General features: G+C 39.5%; 1 protein-coding gene across 13 annotated transcripts in view; it reads right to left on the reverse strand.

The window, feature by feature from the left end:
- Nucleotides 1-20994, reverse strand: part of plecb (plectin b) — a 97146-nt gene that overhangs the window by 20085 nt on the left and 56067 nt on the right. For 6 of the 13 annotated variants that reach the window (XM_079561100.1, XM_079561092.1, XM_079561093.1 and 3 more), the window contains 11 exons: nt 10661-10722; nt 7211-7300; nt 6725-6760; nt 6342-6419; nt 5069-5173; nt 4024-4190; nt 1826-1941; nt 1643-1746; nt 1037-1156; nt 410-505; nt 186-313 (listed from right to left, as the gene is read on the reverse strand). In XM_079561100.1, coding sequence (XP_079417226.1) covers nt 186-313; nt 410-505; nt 1037-1156; nt 1643-1746; nt 1826-1941; nt 4024-4190; nt 5069-5173; nt 6342-6419; nt 6725-6760; nt 7211-7300; nt 10661-10722 — 1102 coding nt within the window. The remainder of the gene's footprint in view (nt 1-185; nt 314-409; nt 506-1036; nt 1157-1642; nt 1747-1825; nt 1942-4023; nt 4191-5068; nt 5174-6341; nt 6420-6724; nt 6761-7210; nt 7301-10660; nt 10723-20994) is intronic. The other 7 variants (XM_079561102.1, XM_079561094.1, XM_079561095.1 and 4 more) reach the window with 3 other exon arrangements.

Here is a 20994-nt window from a genome sequence, read left to right on the forward strand (position 1 = left end):
AACCATGTCTAATTTACGTACAATCTCATGACATTGTTGTATAAATACTTCAAATAGCGCCATGTATTTTATAGCAAAAATAATCTTCACCCAAAAGTCTTTTTTATTATTGAAATGACGTAAAAATGGGGTTACTTGGCAGTCTTACGCTGTGCCACGCCTCCTAAATACAAGTTTCTGATTACCTTTCAAACTCTATCCTCAGCAGGCGTTCTCTCTCCAGAATGGCCACATGCAGCCGGCCCCATTCTTTCTCCACATCAATGGGATGGTAGCCTGGTGGGACTTTCACCTGACCCGAATGTACTGCACTCTGTGGGTAAAATAAAAAGATCAGACCTTCACCTCAATCATGAAATACATACATTTAGAGTGCCTGCATTACAAGGGCAAAAAAAGAAAAACATACCTCAAAAGTTTGGTAAACCTGTTTTGAACGATTCTTCTCGGCCTCTTTCACTGGCAACTCGGACTCTTTGAACTTGAGGAACTGGCGCCACAGAAGCTGAAAAGAATATAACAAATAAAAAATAAATTCTACTTGGATCCAAAGATGAAAATACATCTCCAGTTTATTATTTATACATAATTTCATTTCTGAAGTCTATGAAGCTCTCGAACGCAAGATTCTCCACTTCCTGCATTGCATTTGGACATTAATCACATGGGACTTAAGTCTTGTATTCGTTTTTTTTTCTCTCCCTATTTTTCCCACCAGAATTGTACATTTCAATTCTTTATATGACTCTATATTGGAGATATCTATCAAAGAAAAAGCCAGACTTTATTGTGTGGCTGACAGGGTGTGGTCGAGATGAGACTCACATTATGTGCCTTTTGGCTGTTTTTATCTCATCGTTGCCACAGCCCCACCTACAGCACAATAAGTGTTTGGACAATGGACAAGAAGTGGTTTCTGTTCTGATATGTTCACTGCCACAAAGCTGCTCTTTCAAGGAACCAAATAACAACCTAATTCTTAAAGAAATATTGATCCAGTTAATGTATCTAAGCATAAAAAAGAGAATAACTGTACCTCCATCTCCTCATAGCTGGAGGGGAACTTCTTCTCCCCGAAGATAACGACATGGTGCCGGATCCACTGCAGTAAAAGTGTAACCAGCTCGTAGTACTCCTGCCAGCGAAGCTCCAAGTCCTGCAGTGCAAATGAGACAGCCGTGAGTTCCACCGCAGACAGAGCAGGGCTTTTTCTCCCATGTCTGCGGACGCTCCAAATCTCACACAGCCCCCTAAACTCAATTTGGACTAAACAAGCCAAGTCTTGTGAAAGCAAACAAGTAAACATTAAGTGGAGGGCAGAAACTAAGGAAACACATTCATTAGGAACAGCCAAAGACCTATAACTACAAGTGTCTGGACAGGGTCAATAATTCAATAATTCAATAGTAACATAGACACTAAACATGCATAAACATCACAGGTTGGCAATTTCGGTTTATATTTGGTTTCACAAGACCTGATTTCTGTTTGAACAACACAGTTGAGATGCCAAGAAACAAAAGCTAAAGTCATGTGCTTGTTGAGCTCTTGATAAACCAGTTGAGTTCCTCTATCAAATAAAATGATCAGAAAAAAAAAAGATATATCAGAAGTATCCAGATATGGATGCATGGAAGCTTACACTAGCTCTGGCCCCATCGTTTACGTCAATGCGAGGCATGACGTCATACAGGGATGAAACATAGGTGATGATGGACTTCTCATCTGGGTGAGGCACATCAACGTCTAAAAGAAGAACAGATGTTATATTACCATCCATAAAAATAATGATAAACAAATGTGAAACTTTGAGGTCCGGTCTTACCCTCTGGATCGAGAAGGCGGGTGACTCCCAGGTCTCTCTCTGCAACGCCAAAAGCATGTTCCAGATTTTCCAGGTTGCTTTGTCTGTAGACTTTGCCCATGTCAATAAGTCTTGGACTGTGAAAACACAATGAGAGATTAAGAGTTAGACATGTATGAAGTTGAACTAATGTAAATAAAAATAATTAATAACCAAACAGCAAAACCACAGCCTCTAAAGCACAGTATAATATGTACTGTGTTGATTATCCCATTATACAGATGTGTAGTTGAAATGAGAGTGTGCGTATTTGTGATGAAAGCATAACTGGAAATAAAAACAAATACTTTAAGTAAACCTGGCTTTTATGTCATTAAGAGTGTATTAGGTAACTCCTCCCAGAGGCTAAAAGCTAAAGCCCCACCTGCTCATGTGCAGCACCTGCAGTTTTAACCTCTGGGCCTGTGATTTTTGAGCCAAATCTCTATCATCTTTAGGAGGATTGTATAATTTACGGAACAGAGAAGCTGGAAGGTCATCAGCCAGTCACAGCTGTGCCCACTCCCAGAGGAAACTCAGTGCAAGTACAAATATAACTTAATTAGAGGAAGCCTTGAAGTCTACAAAATAGATTATCCCCTCAACAAAGACAGACTTCAGTGATAATCTAAATGTTTGATCACATGAAAAACTCTTTATCATGGATTGTTTAAATAATCTATTCCATAAAGGAACTTCTTTGATTGCCACGTTGTTTATAAAGTGCATAACAAACCAATCAATTTCCGATACTTGTTTTCTCTTACACTGCAGTAGCTCGCTCCAAATATTGTGCCTGAACAGGACGTGACCCCACAAGCCGGACGTCCCGTACAGAGTACTGCTTTAGTGGTCTAGAGGAGCTACTCATGCCTGGAGTTCTCGTAGTTCCATGGAAGCTGTGAGACTTCCACCCCTGCCCCATTTCGTCACCACTGGAGCGTGTCCCGGAGCTGTTTGAACCCCGCCCTGAGTCCCAGGACGATGCCTCTGATGGGACACTCTCACATAACATGACGACCCTGTCGTTGATAGAAGATCTGCTGCTAAACCCGAGACTTTTCTTCCGAGATTTGGACTTCTTTTTCAAACTAAGCATCTTGTCGAACTGCAACAGTCTTAATTTCAACTATATAATCCCCAAAAAAGCGTCAGTGAAGGCCAATGCATATAGAGTCCAAGTTATCATAAGAAACTTCAAAAAGGTCCAAGACTAAAATCCTCCATCTTGTACAATATACTCCAGTCTTGCGTCTCTCCCAAAATGGCATCGCTGCTATTTTCTCTACAAAGATGAACACATTTCCTGCAACTCAATGCCCTGTTTTGTGCCCAGACTCAAAGTAACTGTGGGGTTTTCAGGCTGCAGCCATACAATGTTACAGTACCGCCCACACACCACACCCCTTACCTTTATGAAATGCAAATACAGAATCATGTGTCTCCAAACAGAAAAGAAAAAAAGGCGAGTCCAATCAAAGGAAACCTGCCCCTACAGGTACATTTCTATTACAGCCCATAATACCTGTAAATACTAGGCCTTACCACAGCTTTCTAAGACTTGGAAAGTTGGAAATCCCATATACACAACATTATATTTATAGTCAACACTGCATTACTTTTGTGAAAAGAAGATGGCCTATCACATGCCTCGTAAAGCAAGTAGAATATACAATGCCCGACTTTTGTGCAATTCTTCTTTTATAAACGTTTTGTTGCATAAACAGGAGACTGACATCTGCCAACAAAACACATTGACTAAAGTTTAGACGTTTGGACTCAAACCGCGATCAGTTATATCCTTTCGGTCGATTAGGTGTACATTGTTGGCACAATCCTTAAAAATCTTCAAACCATTTTTGTTAAAAGGAATGCAATTACAGAGCAAGTTGAAGCGGGCATTTTGGAGAGGAATCAGTGATCCTGATCTGCAGAAATAAATGGCCAGCGAGTTGTCATAACAAGTCTACTCATCCATGTGTGTCTTATTTAACTAATATTATATGAATATGGTATATTACATTACATAACATTTCCACATGGTCAAACACATTATGTGCAGCTGCCTTTTAGTGACGATAATAACCCTGTTGGTTTGTGAAGAACAGTGTAAGAATAAGCCACTATATGCAGCCTGATGTGGTAGGTTGTCTGTAGGAAAGGAAAATGCCTCTACTTACTAGTGCTTGTGAATGACCGCATTGAAGAGTTTGCCATCTCTCCAGCTTGTGGAGAAGTTGTCGCAGCGAATGCCCTGGTAACCGTCCGTCATCCTCTTGGACCATAGGAGCAGCTTCTCTTTGGCCGACATGTCTTCAGACTGACCGTTCACCTGAATGTCTGAGATCTAACATACCAGAACACATCAGATGACATGTTAAAAGGCACTTTAAAAACAGTTGATATTTTACGAATATAGGAAATCATTTAGTCATTAATGGAAACCAAATGACTAAAAACCAACTTGGTGAATCCCAAAAGGTTATTGATGTAATAAGGAGTGGGATTGTTTGAGGAAGGGCATTGTAAAAAGCTTGATCAGAATTTGGACATGGGCACAATGTTGTAATGTTTTGTCTCCTCAAACAATTCCACTTCATAGCAATTACTTTTAAAATCACTCAGATTTACCCCACTGTCTCATACCACCTTTGAAATTATCACCATCACACAAACCTTTTCACCTTGTCACATTATGAATTAAAAACTATGGAGCCTTGACTCACATATGTTACTAGTTGTCTTAACTTTTACACTTGATTGGATATGAAAAAAAAAAAAAGGTTTATGATTTTTATGCCTCTAGGGTATTAACCAGATCTTTTCACCAAACCACACCTCGTTTGTGGTTTATCCGAATCTCAGGCTATGGGAAACTTGACAAAGGAAGATTAAGGGAATGTTGGCAGCACTAACAGTACTAAGCTCAAGAGGATAAAGTATCAAGAAGATCCGCAGGCATGAGTGCACACCCAGCACATGAGGGCCACAGGGAGTGACTCATACTTTACGAAAGCCAATGGAGTTGCAGTGTGCTACTAAACTACGCATTAGTCTACTATGTTAGCCTATGTTGACTGGAATTACTGTGACAATGAAAAGGAGCTGTGAAGAGCAAGATCCGTTTGGGATGATTCCAGGAGATGGGAAGTGGCAGGCCGCCGATAGTTGCAGATCCCAGAGACAGAGGAACGGAGTGATAATAAAATAAGATACAACACTGACAGCCGTGGAGACCTGGAAGTGAAGGATGATGGTCCATATTAACCCCAGAGTCAGTTTGGGGTTTCCGTCGGCGATGTCGTCGTTTCGGATGTTGACGAGCTTCACCTGCACAAATACGTTGTTACAGTAGTTTAGATTATCAGCGCACTAGCAACCGTGAGCTGCACACACACTAGGGCTGCACATTGTATCATTATTGCATTGTTACTGTAGAATATAATAAGTCATGGTGTGTCACGAGATCACTGACATCTTCCATGTGATTGAGATTAACAAGATTACCAAAAATCCACAGTAATTTAGAATGGTCAGTTTTAGTCATGATTTTCCCAATTTTGTTTTCCGTTGTTCTTGGCTATGTTCTGGTCCTGATATAGCTTCTTTTTTTAAAGTTTACTTCGACGCAGTTTGATGAAATGGAACGTACTGTGTTGAATTGATTCAGTAAATAAATTGACTATAAAGAAATTGGACACAGATTTTTTCAATTTCAAGCCTGCTCTACCTACACAGTTTACCTTTATCCATTGGTTCTTTAACATTGTTTGGTTTAGTTAGATCCTCATTATTTTCACACCTTAGAACTCCTTGCTTATGTCTTTATGTTTATGTTTGCCATTTTTGTTTTGTCTATGACTTTGTATCTGTATTGTTGTACTTTTAGTTCATTTTTTGGAATATGTATAATTCTGTTTTGTTATTTGCCTCAAAGTAAACTTAAAGCTGTACTAAGTAACTCAAGCACCTAGAGGCCATAAATGCCACTGCAGGTGTCGTAACATGTTACGTTTTTTTACTCATTAATTGTCCGTGAGAGTAAACACTATGCTGACAGAAAAGACAAAGTGAGAGAGGGATTTGTACATCCAATTACACAATGGAGATCATTTTTTTCACTCAAACATGGCTGTAAATACTGTTTAAGTGATGCTAGCCCGCAGTTAGCTTTGCCCGCTAGCCTGTTAGCTTCTTCTTTGTGATTCCATTAGTGTATATTGGTGCTCTACACCCGGTACAGGGAAAGCTGCAAGTGTGGTTTTCTGGCCAGAGACACCAGGCGGAGATGAAGAGTCCCCAATCATCCCATTAACGCTTGTATTACCCCCAGAGGGACTACGGAAAGGATTTATTAAGGTTACTGCTTTAAATTATCACAATAATATACTTATCGCACTATTCAAATAATATATTTTTATTTATATAGTGCAGCACATGGACACACTCAACAATATACATTTTCATCGATATGCAGTAGGTGTATAAAGTTTGATACCTGTCTGTGTCGGAGGAAGTCCAGTGCTATCTGTACATTCTGCAGTTTGTGGAATCGCATGCGGCCTTTCTCTCTGGGCTGTGGGTGACAACGAGTAAACACATAGTCAGATAGGGAGTTAACTTTTACGTAGTTGTGAAAGAACATAGAGAAGCAATATCTAAATCTGTTTACATACAATCACACATAGGTACTTTATTATGTGGTATAACCAGTAATAGTTTTATGGCGAGGTTTTAAAAATGAAATAAGGAAAAAAGGAGCACTACTAGTACAAAAAGATGGCTGCATGAGGAAAATAAAAAAGTCAGCACCAGGATAATGACAATGGAAGTCTCGTCAATGGCAAAGCCAAGTCTGGAGCCCATAGTAGTTACACTCACCAAACGAACGCTCCTGACCACATCTCTCTCCCGAGGCTTGCAAGAACAGTGCAAAGAGAGGAAAACAAGCCACACAGCAAACATCAGCTCACACAACCCAAGGCTACAAAAGTCATAGAACAGGAAGAAGAAAAGGTGTAGCAATCGCATAGAGCAGCCAAAGTGGATGTGGTTATAGTTTTGGGAAAATGAGCAGAGCTGAAGCTGGCATACAGTAAAATCAAGTACTCAGGGCATCAACAAGTAGATAAAAGGAAGCAAAGCCCGGCTCAAATGCATGATAATTTGATAGAGGTGAGTTTCGTTTTGAATCATTCTTTAGTGAGGCTTTGTCATGTTTAAAAGTAAACCATGATGACAGAAAACTTTGTATTAAAATGCGCATTATTAGGTATAGGTTCCACAATGCAGCCTAACAAAAAAGTCAAACTGCAAAAAGAGTTCAAAGTTCAAGATTAAAAAAATAAAAACACCACGTAGACTCACCAGTGTTTCGCCCGAGAGGACCTCCAGCAGGGAGATCAGGTTATGCCCATCCCGAAGGTCTTCATACAGGTCTGTGACATGACGCTGTGCCTATACACGATGAAGAAAAACATATTTCAATTTGAATGCCAAAGCAACATACATGCCTTACATTCAACATTTACAATCAATATATTGCACACATAAAGTCATTTGTGATGTTTTTTTTTTTCTCCGCTGTGGACATTTTTATGACAACCTATTTTAAAAGCTTGAGCAAACACTTGTGACTGTTGCCACGTGACATATCAAAGGTTGGAAATTGAATTTAGTGCAATATACAGCAGTTACGTCTCTGAGCTACAGATCTACACAGGTCAGGAATGCACAGCCCTGAGAAGCAAAGCCTGCGGGGAAGCTGTCACATTTGATAAATGTAGCAGCCGATCAAAACTTGTAGATAAGACTACACCCTGCTAAATCGTATTTTAGTGAAACTTGCTCTTTTGTGAGTAAAGTTAGTGAATGTTTGAAAACTCAGAAGTGAAGTTGAAAATGTGCAATCACACCAATTAACATGTGACACAGTGGGCACACTCATGCTGAAACGGGCTCAAGGACCTACCTCTGGCTTCTAGGAGGTAGAAGGAGAAAAGGTTTGGATGAAGAGATGGGAAGAGATAAGAGAAAAGGAAGAGGAAATGACAAATAAAACATGAGATACTAAACAAAACACTGAATCACATCCATTGCACGTGATATGATTGTGCCATTAGAAACAAATGGTTTTGTATTAGAAGGGGAAAAAAATTGATAATAGCATTTTGAGAAACTTCTTAACACAGGCTAGACTTGTAAAAGCACATTGTTATTACTATTGAGTTATATTAAGTTAATTCCTACAATTTACAACAACAGGGAAATGTTGAATTAGCGCCACCTCGGTAATGAAGCAGTGGGCGTCTGAACCTGCAATAGCCACTAGGGGTCACCATCTAATCACTCCTGAACAGAGTAACCCTGATACAACCCTATTACGTCACAGCATATACTGTCTCTTAACCTGGACACATTCCATTGTTGTTTGAATAATAAATTGGATTTCTAAGACACCTGGCCTCACGGTCTCTTCATGTCGTTTCAACAGGGGAACAACCTGTCGGCACATCTCATTTGCCCTGAAAAGAACCTGCCTCCCTGTCACAGCTGAAAGGTGGGTGTTACTCTACAAATTGCCCTCTTAAAAAGCCCTTCTTTGTGACCTGCTCCTGGTGCGATAATCATTAGCACACATGGCAGACAGACTGTAAGCCAGGGCCCCTGTGTTCCTCTGTGATCTGTTGTCTGAGAGCGAGACACTTAACATGCCTTAACTTTTACATCATGTTTGTTGTGCAATTTCCCTAAACTGCAGCAAATGGTGGCGAATTTAGCTGGTCTCTTCTTCTTGCACCAGTTTCAGACTTCTACAATACAACACGATTCATTGACAAACCACATTCTTGTCTTTTATAGCTTTCCACAGATGTGCCTAACTTAAAGGCTACTTTTGTCATGCCATTAAATCATGTTGAGCTCAGCAGGAATTCCTTAACACCATTCTGCATGTGCCTTTCTATGAAACATGCAGAGACGGGAAGTAACTACCGGTACATGAAAATATAATTTACTTAGTTATGACTCATTGTCTTTGTAGTGGCTGGAGATGAATGTGACTGCGTGACTACCATGATTAAAAGGTATCAACTAAGGAGCTCAAGTTTTGATGCCTAGCGGGCCCTGAGGAAAGCTGCTTGGCTGTCCCAGCTCAAATAAATAATAAAAAATATTGGTTTTGCTGGAAAAAAAATGGTCGTTTATGGAATGCATGAGCTTTAAATGTGACTATTATAAAAGTACTTAGTAGCACCATCGGCAGTAGTTCATGTTACAGAAGCTGTAGCCCGGGTAATAACAGTACAATGCAGTAGTAAAAGGAGATGTAACATTAGTGGACATTATAAGAGAAAAAGCGGAAGAATGAGCAGTGAAGTGCTGGGTAAACTTTCCCATTTTTGAAGTGGGCGGTGGAGAAGACATTTGTGAGGGAAGATTCTGTAGCCAATACTTGTGCAATGTACTTACATCACTGTCAAACTTTTACTTGTGTATCTGTTTTTCTTGAATAAAGATTTGAGGAACTTCTTCCGCCTTTATGGCATCAACTACATTTCTAACAAAACTCAGTGTAAAAATAAAATAGTTTAATCGTGAAAGTGCTTTCACTTTAGCCGTACTGCCCGTGTGCTACCGTTAACCCTGACCGCTAAGAGCAGCCTTTTCAGAGGAAGCTAAATGTCTCCAGATGTGCATGACTCACTCCACAAAACTGACGGGGAACACTTAGGACTAACTACGTCAGTTCCCCTCCACTGGTTGCACAGGACGCTGCATATTCATGGAAAGGAAAACACCACCTTCAGGCTTATTTTAAACCTCTTGTTCCATTTATAAGGGAAGAGAATGAATGGGACAATGTCTGTGTAAATGTTTTGCCACAGCCATTACTACAGATAGTAAATTGATTGAAATCATTACTTGTAGCGCTTTATTTAGTTATTTTTACTGCTTTATTTTGATACACTGAAGTGCGTCACATCAGAGAGCCAAACTAAGTAACAAAATAAATGCAAGATCCTATGCATAGTTAACAAAATAATGGTAAAACAGAGAAGAATAGGGAAAAGACTAAAGGTGACACGGGTACTTCCAAAGGCAGTTTTCAGCACAGGGATAGTGTTACACAGTCCCTTTGTTTTGTCAGCTAATTTTTCACTCATAATGAGAGAGTATAGAGTGAGGACTTCCTTGTTTGCCCTTTTCAAAGACATGAGGCATTTGAGGCCGCTTGATATTAGTTTAAACAGATGTAGATGTATATAGATGAGGTAGGTGAGAAGAGACAAATGTACAGAGTGTTATTTGGTTGGTGACAGAGCTGACTTCTGCTGTAGGCCAATCTATTTCAGTGCTATTAGGTTAGAGACTTGTCCATTAGTTCAATTATAATTGTCTCGTTTGACTCCTAGATGACACAGTTGTAAAGTGCATTCAGGGTGAGATGTTTCCGGTGTTGTAAAATGCTTTATCAGTTATTACAAATCCATATCTCACTGTATGCATAAGGCACAGTTAGGCGTGAGCTGCAATAAAAGCCAATTATAAAACATTAAGAAAGATACTAGTTTCAAAATGATGTGCTGAAGTATGAATGAGAAATTATTCATCAAAGAAAAAAGAGGTATATGGCCTTTACAATCCTCTTTGACCTTTGAAGTCTGCTGTTTAGTTATGTAAGAGTGGGTTAGCCCGTTCTAAAGAGTCTGCCTATTGGTTGTTGGATTCAATGCAATTGTTATATATCATTATCGACTATTGTTGTTGTTGTGTGTACCATTCAACCAACGGGGGAAGACAAGTGAAGTGTCTTACGTTTATCAAGTGCTTGTTCACCCATTTTGTGAAGGTCTTCTTTTGTACACGGTCCCGTTCATCTGCAGAGAGACAAAACCATAAGTTAGTCAACATCCCAACTCAAAAATTAGACGCACGCAAAGTGAGGAAAGCACAACACAAAAGCGACACATTTTATAGGAAACGGTTTGATTTTAAAATAATAAACATAAGCTCATGCTGGGTGGAAAGTTTCCCCGTCTACTTGTCTGCACGTGACTCAGACCACATTACTGTGTATCATACGATGCGCCCCTATTGTCTCACTCCGACTCCAGCTGTCCAACAGACTAAGACAACTCACAACACGACCCGATCCGTCATAGAAACACCTTTATTCAGGGTGAAGACGTGGCTTAACTATTAAGAGACCGTAATTTACCGACAAGAAACAGCAAGATCTTGTCAAGAAACACACCCCTTGATAAAACAAGCCCATGATGATAGCCTGCTGCTCTGCTCCCATTGGTCTTCCCAGAAAACCACAAGGTGTGTCGGTGATATCTGTACACTGGGTGAGGATCATGTTGTTGGATCTCGGCAATGTGGTTGACTTAATTTCTAATGACTTTAATAGTAATAGGCTTAGCAACTAGCTTTTCCACTTCCATAGTCACAAAGTCCCCTTAAGTCCTATCAGTTTAGATAAAATAATTGTGAAGCTTATCAAATAATTCCCCTCATAACATAAGGCAAAGGCACTGATGTACCATACTGTATACACAACACGTATAGAATACTCCTGTGTTGGGGAGGGGCAGCAGTAACTTCTGCTTAGTGTGTTATGGACGTTTCTATGGAAACACAATTCACACAAATGGATCTTTGACCTCTCCATGTGTCATTAAGGAGTGTGTATGTGACCTTTTGTGGTTGTACTTTCTGCCAACACGTCACTGTTGTATACATAAAAAAGGATAATTACTGATCACAGAATATCACATAGTACATGTGCTTTTTGGTAAGTTAGTAAACTGAATATGGTGCAAATATATATATATATATATATATATATATATATAAAAAAAGATAAATAAATAAATAAAGTAAGTAATAAAGCCCATGAACTGGACTGCATACACACAAGATTTGTGCTGACACCACAGAGAAAATATGATAGTTTGCACACAATGTAGGACATCATTGACCATTTCAACTGTCAGCAAATACAAACAGGTTTCACAGAGGTGTGGCGTTTACAGCACAACATATTTTAAGGTCTGAGTGTGTTTGTGTTGATGTCATTTGTAATTGCGCTGAGGACAAAAAGATTTTTAATCTCAATTAGGTTCTCCTGGTGAAATAAAGGTTAAATTATATAAATAAACAAGTGGACAAGCTGGTCCCAATGTGGGCACTTGAGGAATCACAAGATGACAGCCCCTAAGAATCACCACAGACTGTTTCTAATGTCACCATTTAGATAATTAAGTCTCACAAAGAAGCGATATGGAAGGAAATGATTCATTTGGTTTGTGTAATCTTAGCTACTGTGTATTCTGTAACTACACTGAGTCACTTTGTCCATAACAAATCCATGCTGCAGCTAAAGTTGTGTATTAGCTCAACTGACCAATACAAAGTGAGGAAGCTGCTGATGCATTAGAGCAGGGATGGTTCCTTGTTCAGACGACATCATCATAATCAAGCAATCAAACTGTATGACATTTATACAATTAAGATGGGTAAATGTAGCCATTAGAAATTCAACACTTAGGCAAGTAAAGAGATTTCAAGTCTGCTGATAACATCACCTTTTTCACACTTAATATTTTAATTTGGCTGTCTTTTAGTAAGCCAAAAAAATAACAACATATTTATGTATAATACAAATTTTGTTGAATGATCAATAATAGAATAGGAATATCTAATACTAACAAAATAGAATCAAGCATGCATAGCATTGGAATAGATCTGCAAAGAAGCCAATTACAATTAATACGACTATTCTTTAATATCAAATAACATCACACCCATTACCTTTCCTTCCATCCGTTGACTTTAGCATCCCCTGGTAATAACTGTCATCTGAAGGCATCCTGTCTCTGCCAAAGCTATCAGTGGAGACATTCCTGTACTTTTGCTGCTGAGAAGTCATTGCTGTATTATTCTAATTAACAAAATAAAAATAATGAAAAACAAAAAAGTCTCCAAAGGTTTTCTTCTAGCGCCTGTGTCCCTTAGTCCGTCCTGTGTGCAATCCTGTGGCCCGAAGAGCTCCTCACAGCCCTATGACTCTTTTCTGATTGGGCTGTGCTTCCCTTCCTTTTTTTTTTTCTTTCACTCTATCCCTTTCATACTAAATGGTGCCTATGGGCTATAAAGTCTGGGCCTGTCCCGCTGTGTGATATTCGAGTGTGTATTTAGTGGTGTGGTTTGGGACATGGTTGTGGGTAGGGCTTCAGGACACACCCCTTCTCCTTTCCTATGTTTTGCCCGGGCAGTGAAGATGCAGGAGGATGAGGTGTGGTAACCCCGTGGGCTAATTGCGTTGCCTGTATGAGTCACCACAAGGACTATGTAAGGGCAAAAAGTGTCACTTTTATGGGCAAGTCCAGAGATGTCACTTTAACACGATCTGGTGTTGAAACACGCGCCTGAGTTAATCATTACTTATTTATGGCATTCTTTAGACGTTTGACACCGTTACTCATTGTGACACAGGAGCACAGAGGTGAGAAGGATGGGGGACAGATGAGACACTTTTAGGAAGAGCTTGAAGCAATTCCAGACAGGGATGCGCCACAACCACACCCTGAACAACATAGATTTGCCAAGGAATAAGTATATAGTAGCTGATAACTGGGTCTGCATGGGTTCACTGTCAAGGATGCTGCCAAATGCAAGTGCGGGGTTCGTGAGGGATATATTGGTTCTTCACACTACAATTGTAAAATGGGCTCTGGAATAAGACCACATTTTCCCTGTATACGATGAATAACATGTATCAAATAAACAAGTAGGCTATTTCCAACATGAGCATTTTTAATACAAAGATCGCAGAGTAATTGTGGTTTTCTTCTTTTTTTTTTTACTTTGCACATTACTCAAGTCATCCCAGGTTCCCAATCAGTGCAGATGAAGCAATTTGTCTCCATGTGCTTAGGCAGGGTGTGTCCACTAAATCCAGCCCTATAGCCCTAAGCAGCACATATCCTACCTCTTCAAAGTCTGACATCACTTACATATCAAGAAGAAACCCGCGTTTTCTTTAGGAGAGAAAAGACTCACCGTTAGTAACACAAGAGGCCTGTACAAACATGAAATTCACTTAATGGGCCAGCGCAAGTGTGTTGACTCATTTTAAGCCACGTTTGCAGATTTGGAGACACACCTTTGTAGTTCCTTACAATGTCTAGGCAAGTAAAGGAATTAGGGAGTGGTGAGGATAAGATTTTGGGATCCAAAATCAGTGTGAGCTCACAATTTTGTCAAGAAAATATATTTGCTAGAACATTGAATGAAAGCCTATGGTAAAATGTATATTGCAACCTAAAGCTTGGAACGTAGCACATGTGACAACACCTATATCTACCCAAGTGTGATTTCCAAACCTCAAGGGAAGTACTAGTAGGGAACCCACATGAGAACAGCGCAGCATGCAAATTCGCTGGAACTTCTTAGTCATGAGGTCTTTGCTTTATAAAAGGACACATATCATTAAGGTCTCACATGCTTATTACCCGGTTCCTTCATCTGGCTCCATCCAAACCAGATGGAGAGTTTGGGCTTTTTACAAAGTGGAGGGAGAGCAAACGTGAGGAAAAGTGCAGTGTTTTCTTAGCTTAATGACAGGATAAGCTCTCACCAGTTTGTGTAGGTTAAGTGGATGGGATTTGTGCCACTGATCCCGCATTACAAAGCGGTCACTTCTACACAATGGATGAGTCCTGTCTGCAAAGTCCTTAGTGCGTTTGTTCTCTAAAGACATATTGCACTGGTGTTTTGTATAATTATCTTAAATACATCTGACCACAGACACATTTATGGCTTGTGCTTCTCGAAAACCACATTACCCACAAGACCTTGTTGTTCTCAAGTTGTATTTGTGTGGCCTCCAGTTTGATGGATTCGTTTAGCTAAATTCAAACAATAAATGAATGACGATTTTAGATTGTAATGGGTATGTGGGTATTAAAAGACACTGCATGAAACTATTCATCCTCTGTCTATATCAGTGATGGCTTGCCTGCCCCAGCAACTATTGGGTTTTGCACGGTGCATGTGGATTTTATAAGGCTCACTCAAACACACAGCACATACAGCATACATTCACTTAAGGATATTCAGAATAATCATAACAAGGCATTTACTGGGCACTAGATTGCAGTGTCAAGGCAAGCGCACTATACACAGAAAGATAGCATCAGGGTATTGACCCTAGGAGTTCAAAACTTACAGCGAACAGATAAAAATGCGGACAGCTCATTCAGTCTTTGATCTCTTTATACACTTCCCTTTTTGCTCTCTTACTCAATGCAGGTGAAAGAGGAAATCTTTTATGGCAATATGTATCCACCGCCACACCCCTCAGAGAAAGGAATGCTGATAAAAGTAGGAGCTGCCTGGCCACACCCTGGATTATCACCTCAATTTCGAAGGAAAAAAGAGAGAGGGAAGACTGGGAGACAGGACCTGGGACACAAGGAGTCATTCATTGACAAGTTGAGCAACAACAGATCCAAGATAACGACTATACACTTTCACAATGTCAATATTTTGGATTGAGGTGAAGGCTGTGGTTTAAAGGGGTACTACAACTAATTCTGAATGATATGTTTTCTGCTAGGGTTGAAACAGTGATTTAGTTGTGGTTCCAGTGGGCTGCTGTACAGATATTTGTTGCGCCTTGTTTTCTAATTATCTATTTTTTGTTGTTCATTGTTACCGCGCAAGAATTGAAATTGAGGAGCAAGTAATCTCGGCCACACAAGCACTGTCCAGAGTCAGTGTCCTGTTAATGTCCCCTGACTGAAAGTGGCTTCAAATAATGTTGTCAAATTAGATCCCACGATGAAGATGCAATAGTCGCTTTAACCCATGGATTGGTCACAGCAGCTGACTTTTAAATTTGGCCCAATGTTGATCTTCACAATCCTCAGTAGAGAGGCTCACAAGTGGGACTTAACCTGTGTGTCACGCGATAATATTTCATTTAGTGGACTCCCATGTTACAGCCTTACAGTGTGTGGATGTATGTGGACATGGCTGAAAAAAAGAAAGAAACAAGTGTCGCCCTCTAGTGGACAGAAGCTTAAAGTGTGAAAGGCACAAAGAATGAATGACTACCCCAAGCAATCGTGGTTTTACTTCTGTGGTGGTGGTTTTAGTAGTAGTAGTAATTGCAGAAGTGATTCGCCTCTGGCCATAGACTTATAATACAGCCATTCCTCTAGCTCAAATAAAATCAGTTGACGAAGACAACGAAAGCTTTGTGCATGTATTTTTCCACAGCCTGACAACCGTTAAATTCAAGGGTATTTCCCAGTACTTCCATGTAGTTTTGACACTTTCCAAAAGCCCAAAAGAGGAAACCTGAGACGTGTTTCCATGGCAACATTTACAACACAGAGGCGCGAGTGGCGTAGGAGGGTCTGGCTCATGAGGATATTTTTGAACATCAGGACTTCCATAACTGACTACTGGGTGATTCAATGAGAACGTTGGGAAAACACCTACTTCACTTTGCTGCTTATGTCCATACGAGCACTAGAGGGAGCTACAGCACAAAGTCACAAGGCAGCCCCTAACAGTTGTGACTGCAGTAATTAAGAGTGTGAAATTTACTACAACAATAAGAAATGTTTACATGGATTTATGTGTTATTCGAGACACTGCAGGCGAATAGTGTAAAGAGATTTTTATCTATATAATGTTTTTTTTGTAGATTACTCACATATATACGAGGCAAGTGTTTCATGCAGCAATGAAATAAGAGGTCAAATATCAATTTAATTAAACTCATATTGACAGAGATATCAAGTATCAAGAGCTGTCAATACTGGAGGTGCCAGTACTGGACCAGTTTGAAGATAAGGGGCTCTGAGCAAATACCCGACTCATAAAAGTAGACTTCATACTCCATATGAATTAGATTCCACAACACAAAACACATGTACACTTAACTTGTTCTTACACATTTGCTGTGCACATTCCCATAGGTGTAAAGGCTCACTGACAGCCTAATGATAGGTTGTAGTCTTTGGCATGATAATTATTTTACTGGAGCTTTAATTGCAGTAGATAAAGTGATTTTTATGAGCGTCACAAACTATGCCAGTATTTGTTCTGTCTCTCTCTCTTGGTTATGGCGAAATGCCGGGGCTGGGCATATAAGTTGGCACACACTTTAGAAACTTAAGTACTCTTTAATCATCTAGATTAAGTTTGGATGAAGTGATTCTATTTCAGATGATACTAAAGCCGAATTAAGACACATTGACACACACACTTTGAAACATACTATCTTCATTTCTTCCCCCATCTCGAAACCTTAGACCTACTTGATAAAAAAAAAATGTAAAGATAAAAACAAGTAATCCAACTGAAACTGCACTACACTTTTGAACAGCAACTGGTCATTAACAGCTCTTCTAAAGGCATGCTATATGTTAACAAAAATATCAATTAATACAGAAAGAAATCAGCTAATAAAATATATGGTAAATATTGCACCAACTACTTTTTTATATAGGCCTTTAAAACATGGCTGACTGCTTCTCCAAACCAATAGTGATTGATTGTATTAAACTAAACCATAATTGTAAAATAGGAGCTGAGAGGTCAGTGATTTAATGAGATTTCTGCCAACTTGAAATTGAAGTTAATTTGATGAAACCAAGTCGATGTGCTTCACTGTACTTAATTTTTGTGTGTCTAGCCCTCGGGACGACCAGCTAGCTCCAGTCAAATGACCAAAATATGCCACGTTCTCTTCTTACAGGACACTGCCCTCTGACCTGAAACCATAGAGGAAGTCGTGCTCGAACCCTGACAGTCTGATCAACCCCAAAAGGAAAAATTTAAAAGGGGTCACCTGGGTATAAATAAACACCTCACACAACACCGGATGTTCTTCTGTGGCCCAAGTGCAACTCGTAAATAATCATAAGACCAATAAGTGGCAGCAAAGCACATACAAACCAGCATCCAAAGATACCTGCTGCATGCTGTATTATGGGTAATTGTTCTATGTTCAGCTGCCTCGGAAATTGTGTGTGCGTGCCAACATCAGATGCATTGAAAGCATGAAAGGTAAACTGGGATTTCCATAGCCCAATCCAAAACCATAGTCAAACAAAAGGTAGCCACAAAAGCCAAGGGTACTTTAGTTTTTTTAGCTTGTGACTTTAAATGGTACACAAATCATAAATAGAGAAAAGAAATTCAAACTTTATCACCACTAGATTTTTGTACAGTGGACAAATACAATAAATAGCACTGTAAAAGATTACAACCGCTTTCTGTCAATCAACTTTACAGCACAACACACATCAAAATCCTTTGCTTATTTGGTCAAAGGCACCTCTAGTTTGACAAGTTGTTCTTAAAGAAAACTTCTCACGTGCACATTTCATCCAGCATTTAAACTTCTCAAGTGTGAGAAAAGCCTGTCACTCCTAACACCATTGAAAGTGTGAATGTGTCATACTTCTGTGACTTCAGTGCCGTCTGTTACGTTATACGGGGCCGGGCCCCAATGGTTGACACACCACTTATGGCAGCACGAGGAAGAAAAAACAAACAAAGGTCAAGGTTCAGAGGGGAGAATGCCAAGTGATGTTCCTTGTGAGGGGTGTTTACCGTGCAAAACAAGCCACGCCCCCTTTCCTTATGACCCCCAAAACAACTAATCTCATTTCCCAACAAGCTGTAACCAAGTACTTTTGAGGTCAATTTGTATCTGGGTATATCCTAAATAATAAAATACATTTATCTGTAAATGATATGTTAAATTATATATAAGTATGAGTGATAGCATACAAAAATACAAACAAGGCATCAATTGGGCTGCAAGAGTTTGGAAAAATCAACTAAACTACAAGAATCACACAAATCACATTTATAAAGCTGTTTTCATACATTAATTGGCCACATGGAGACATATTTTGGTGCTTCCCAATACAATTGTTCTGCATATCTAATTGTAGTCTAATTGTAGTCCATTCTGTTTTTGTGGAGCCCTAATGTCAACAATAACAGCTAATTTATAATTTAATATGTACTTGTATCAGGAAATGTTAAATTCAATGCCAATTTTCAATGCTTCTTCACTCTTGTCTTGTGACACAGACGGGAAAACTATTTTACTCAGTGTGACTGTGACAGCATGGGGCACAAGGAGAGGGGGAAAGGCCAGTCATCATGTAGAACAGAAGCCAGCAAAAACGGGGACAGCTAAGACCAGAAAGCCCCTGACAGGCCCGAGCCATGGACAAGATCATCAGCTGCATTTATAACTCACTATCAGGGAATAAAAGAAAGAGAAAGGTCAAGGTCAGATAAGGGTAATGGACTGCAACAGTGTGCTCTATTACATTTTAGCTTTAAGGATCAGTGTTTATTATAATGTTGCTGTTAGTTAGATGGGAAACTTGTAGAGTGTGGAAAAAACTGGGAATCATTGCAGTGAAAGCACAAATAGCCTGAAGCAACTTACACCTTCATTTGCACGACAATCAAACAGGTTTGGGTGGCGTTTAGTTAAAGAAAAACAAAGCTGCCTTCCACATCTTATCAGCATCTCATGAATTGGTGCAAATTTATTTCAGGCGGACAAGGTTTTGCGTCTTGTTTGTCATGGTAAACCATCATTGCACTTTCAGTATCGGCCTTGTTGTGTGCTGTGCTAATGTAGTGACACTAGGGGTGGGAGATACTGACAAAAATGAATATCTCAATATTTTTTTTCAATATCTCGATATTGATATTCAGACGATATTTTTGCAATCCTTCAAAGAAATGTGTGCAAACTGGCAAAGAAGGTCCAGTTGGTCGTTTGACTTGCTGTATCTGACCTATTATGTATAAAATTACTAGTAAATAAAGATATGAGACATTATTGATTTAAACATTAGGGCAGAGCAATATAAACAAACATCTACATCACGGAATGAAAAAGAAATATCACTCAATATCATATCAATAGCGATGTATTTGGCAATATAACTTACACCTGACAAAATACTTCAAAATCAAAGTCTTTAGACAATAGGCCAAATTCATTTAAAGGTGTTTTTTTCTAGGACAAGGACTAAGGACAACGCGACAAAGTTTGAAAAAACTGTGTGAAAAAACATGTTTGGGGGTTGGATTGTAAAAATTATGGAACATCCAATATCCTAATTTTACATATCCAGACAACAATTTGGAAAATTGTCGTGTAATCGATATATCCCCCACCTCTAAATGAGACCTACTTCCTTTTCAGCACGTCCATCTCCAAAGAATAACATGTGAAGCCGCCGCAGAGTGACTTTTGAGCGGTCCCATCCCAAAGGACAATGGCGGCATGCTTTCAAGGTTATGCCAGACTTTGACAAATGCATTGGATAAGCATGCCACATAAATCCCTAAAGCCATTGTATTAATAAAATATCCGTCTAGGTCAAGGCCTAAAATAACACATGTAGTAACTAAAATTATGAAGCTTGAGTTCTAGACAATATCTATATCATTATTGCAACACCTTACCTTCTTTGTTGGTTTTTCTAAACTGCCAAAACAAAATCAAAGTGACCACATGGCCTGCTATGACCACCAATGCAGGGAAATTTGACCCTATTGGGCTATCATGCATTGTTGAGCATACAGCAAAAGCACCAAAGGAATGAAGAAGGGAGCTGTGTGGGGCAGGTGGACCCCGACGGGCAAAAGTAGCACATGGGATGGTGGGTGTGTGGGTGTGGCATTGACAAAAAAAAAAAAGTCCCACCACTGTCGCTCGGGATGATTGTTCAGCTGCTTGGGACATTTGTGACTGACCAGGCTTGACTGTATAATGGGAATGTCATTTAGTGTGAGAGAATAAACAGCCTCTTGGGTGATCGCGTTGGGTGATCGAAAAGTATTTAAAAGTAGTTGATAGTGAATGTGGTATGACAGATATACTGTGTTACGCAATTCTACCACAAGAGCTGTGAGTGACATCAGCTGATTGCTCTGCTTTCTTGGAATAAAAAGAAATATCTCCAGTGTGTTTTCCCTTGGGGTTTCTGTGGTGTTTATTAGGCACATGTTAAGAAAGCAAATAGCTATACAATGTTGTGTTGTAGGGAAGATACTGTTCGATATATTCAAAACGATTTTATAAG

The sequence above is a fragment of the Gobius niger genome (assembly GCF_951799975.1).
Source record: "Gobius niger genome assembly, chromosome: 8".
Classification (NCBI taxonomy): Eukaryota; Metazoa; Chordata; class Actinopteri; order Gobiiformes; family Gobiidae; genus Gobius; species Gobius niger.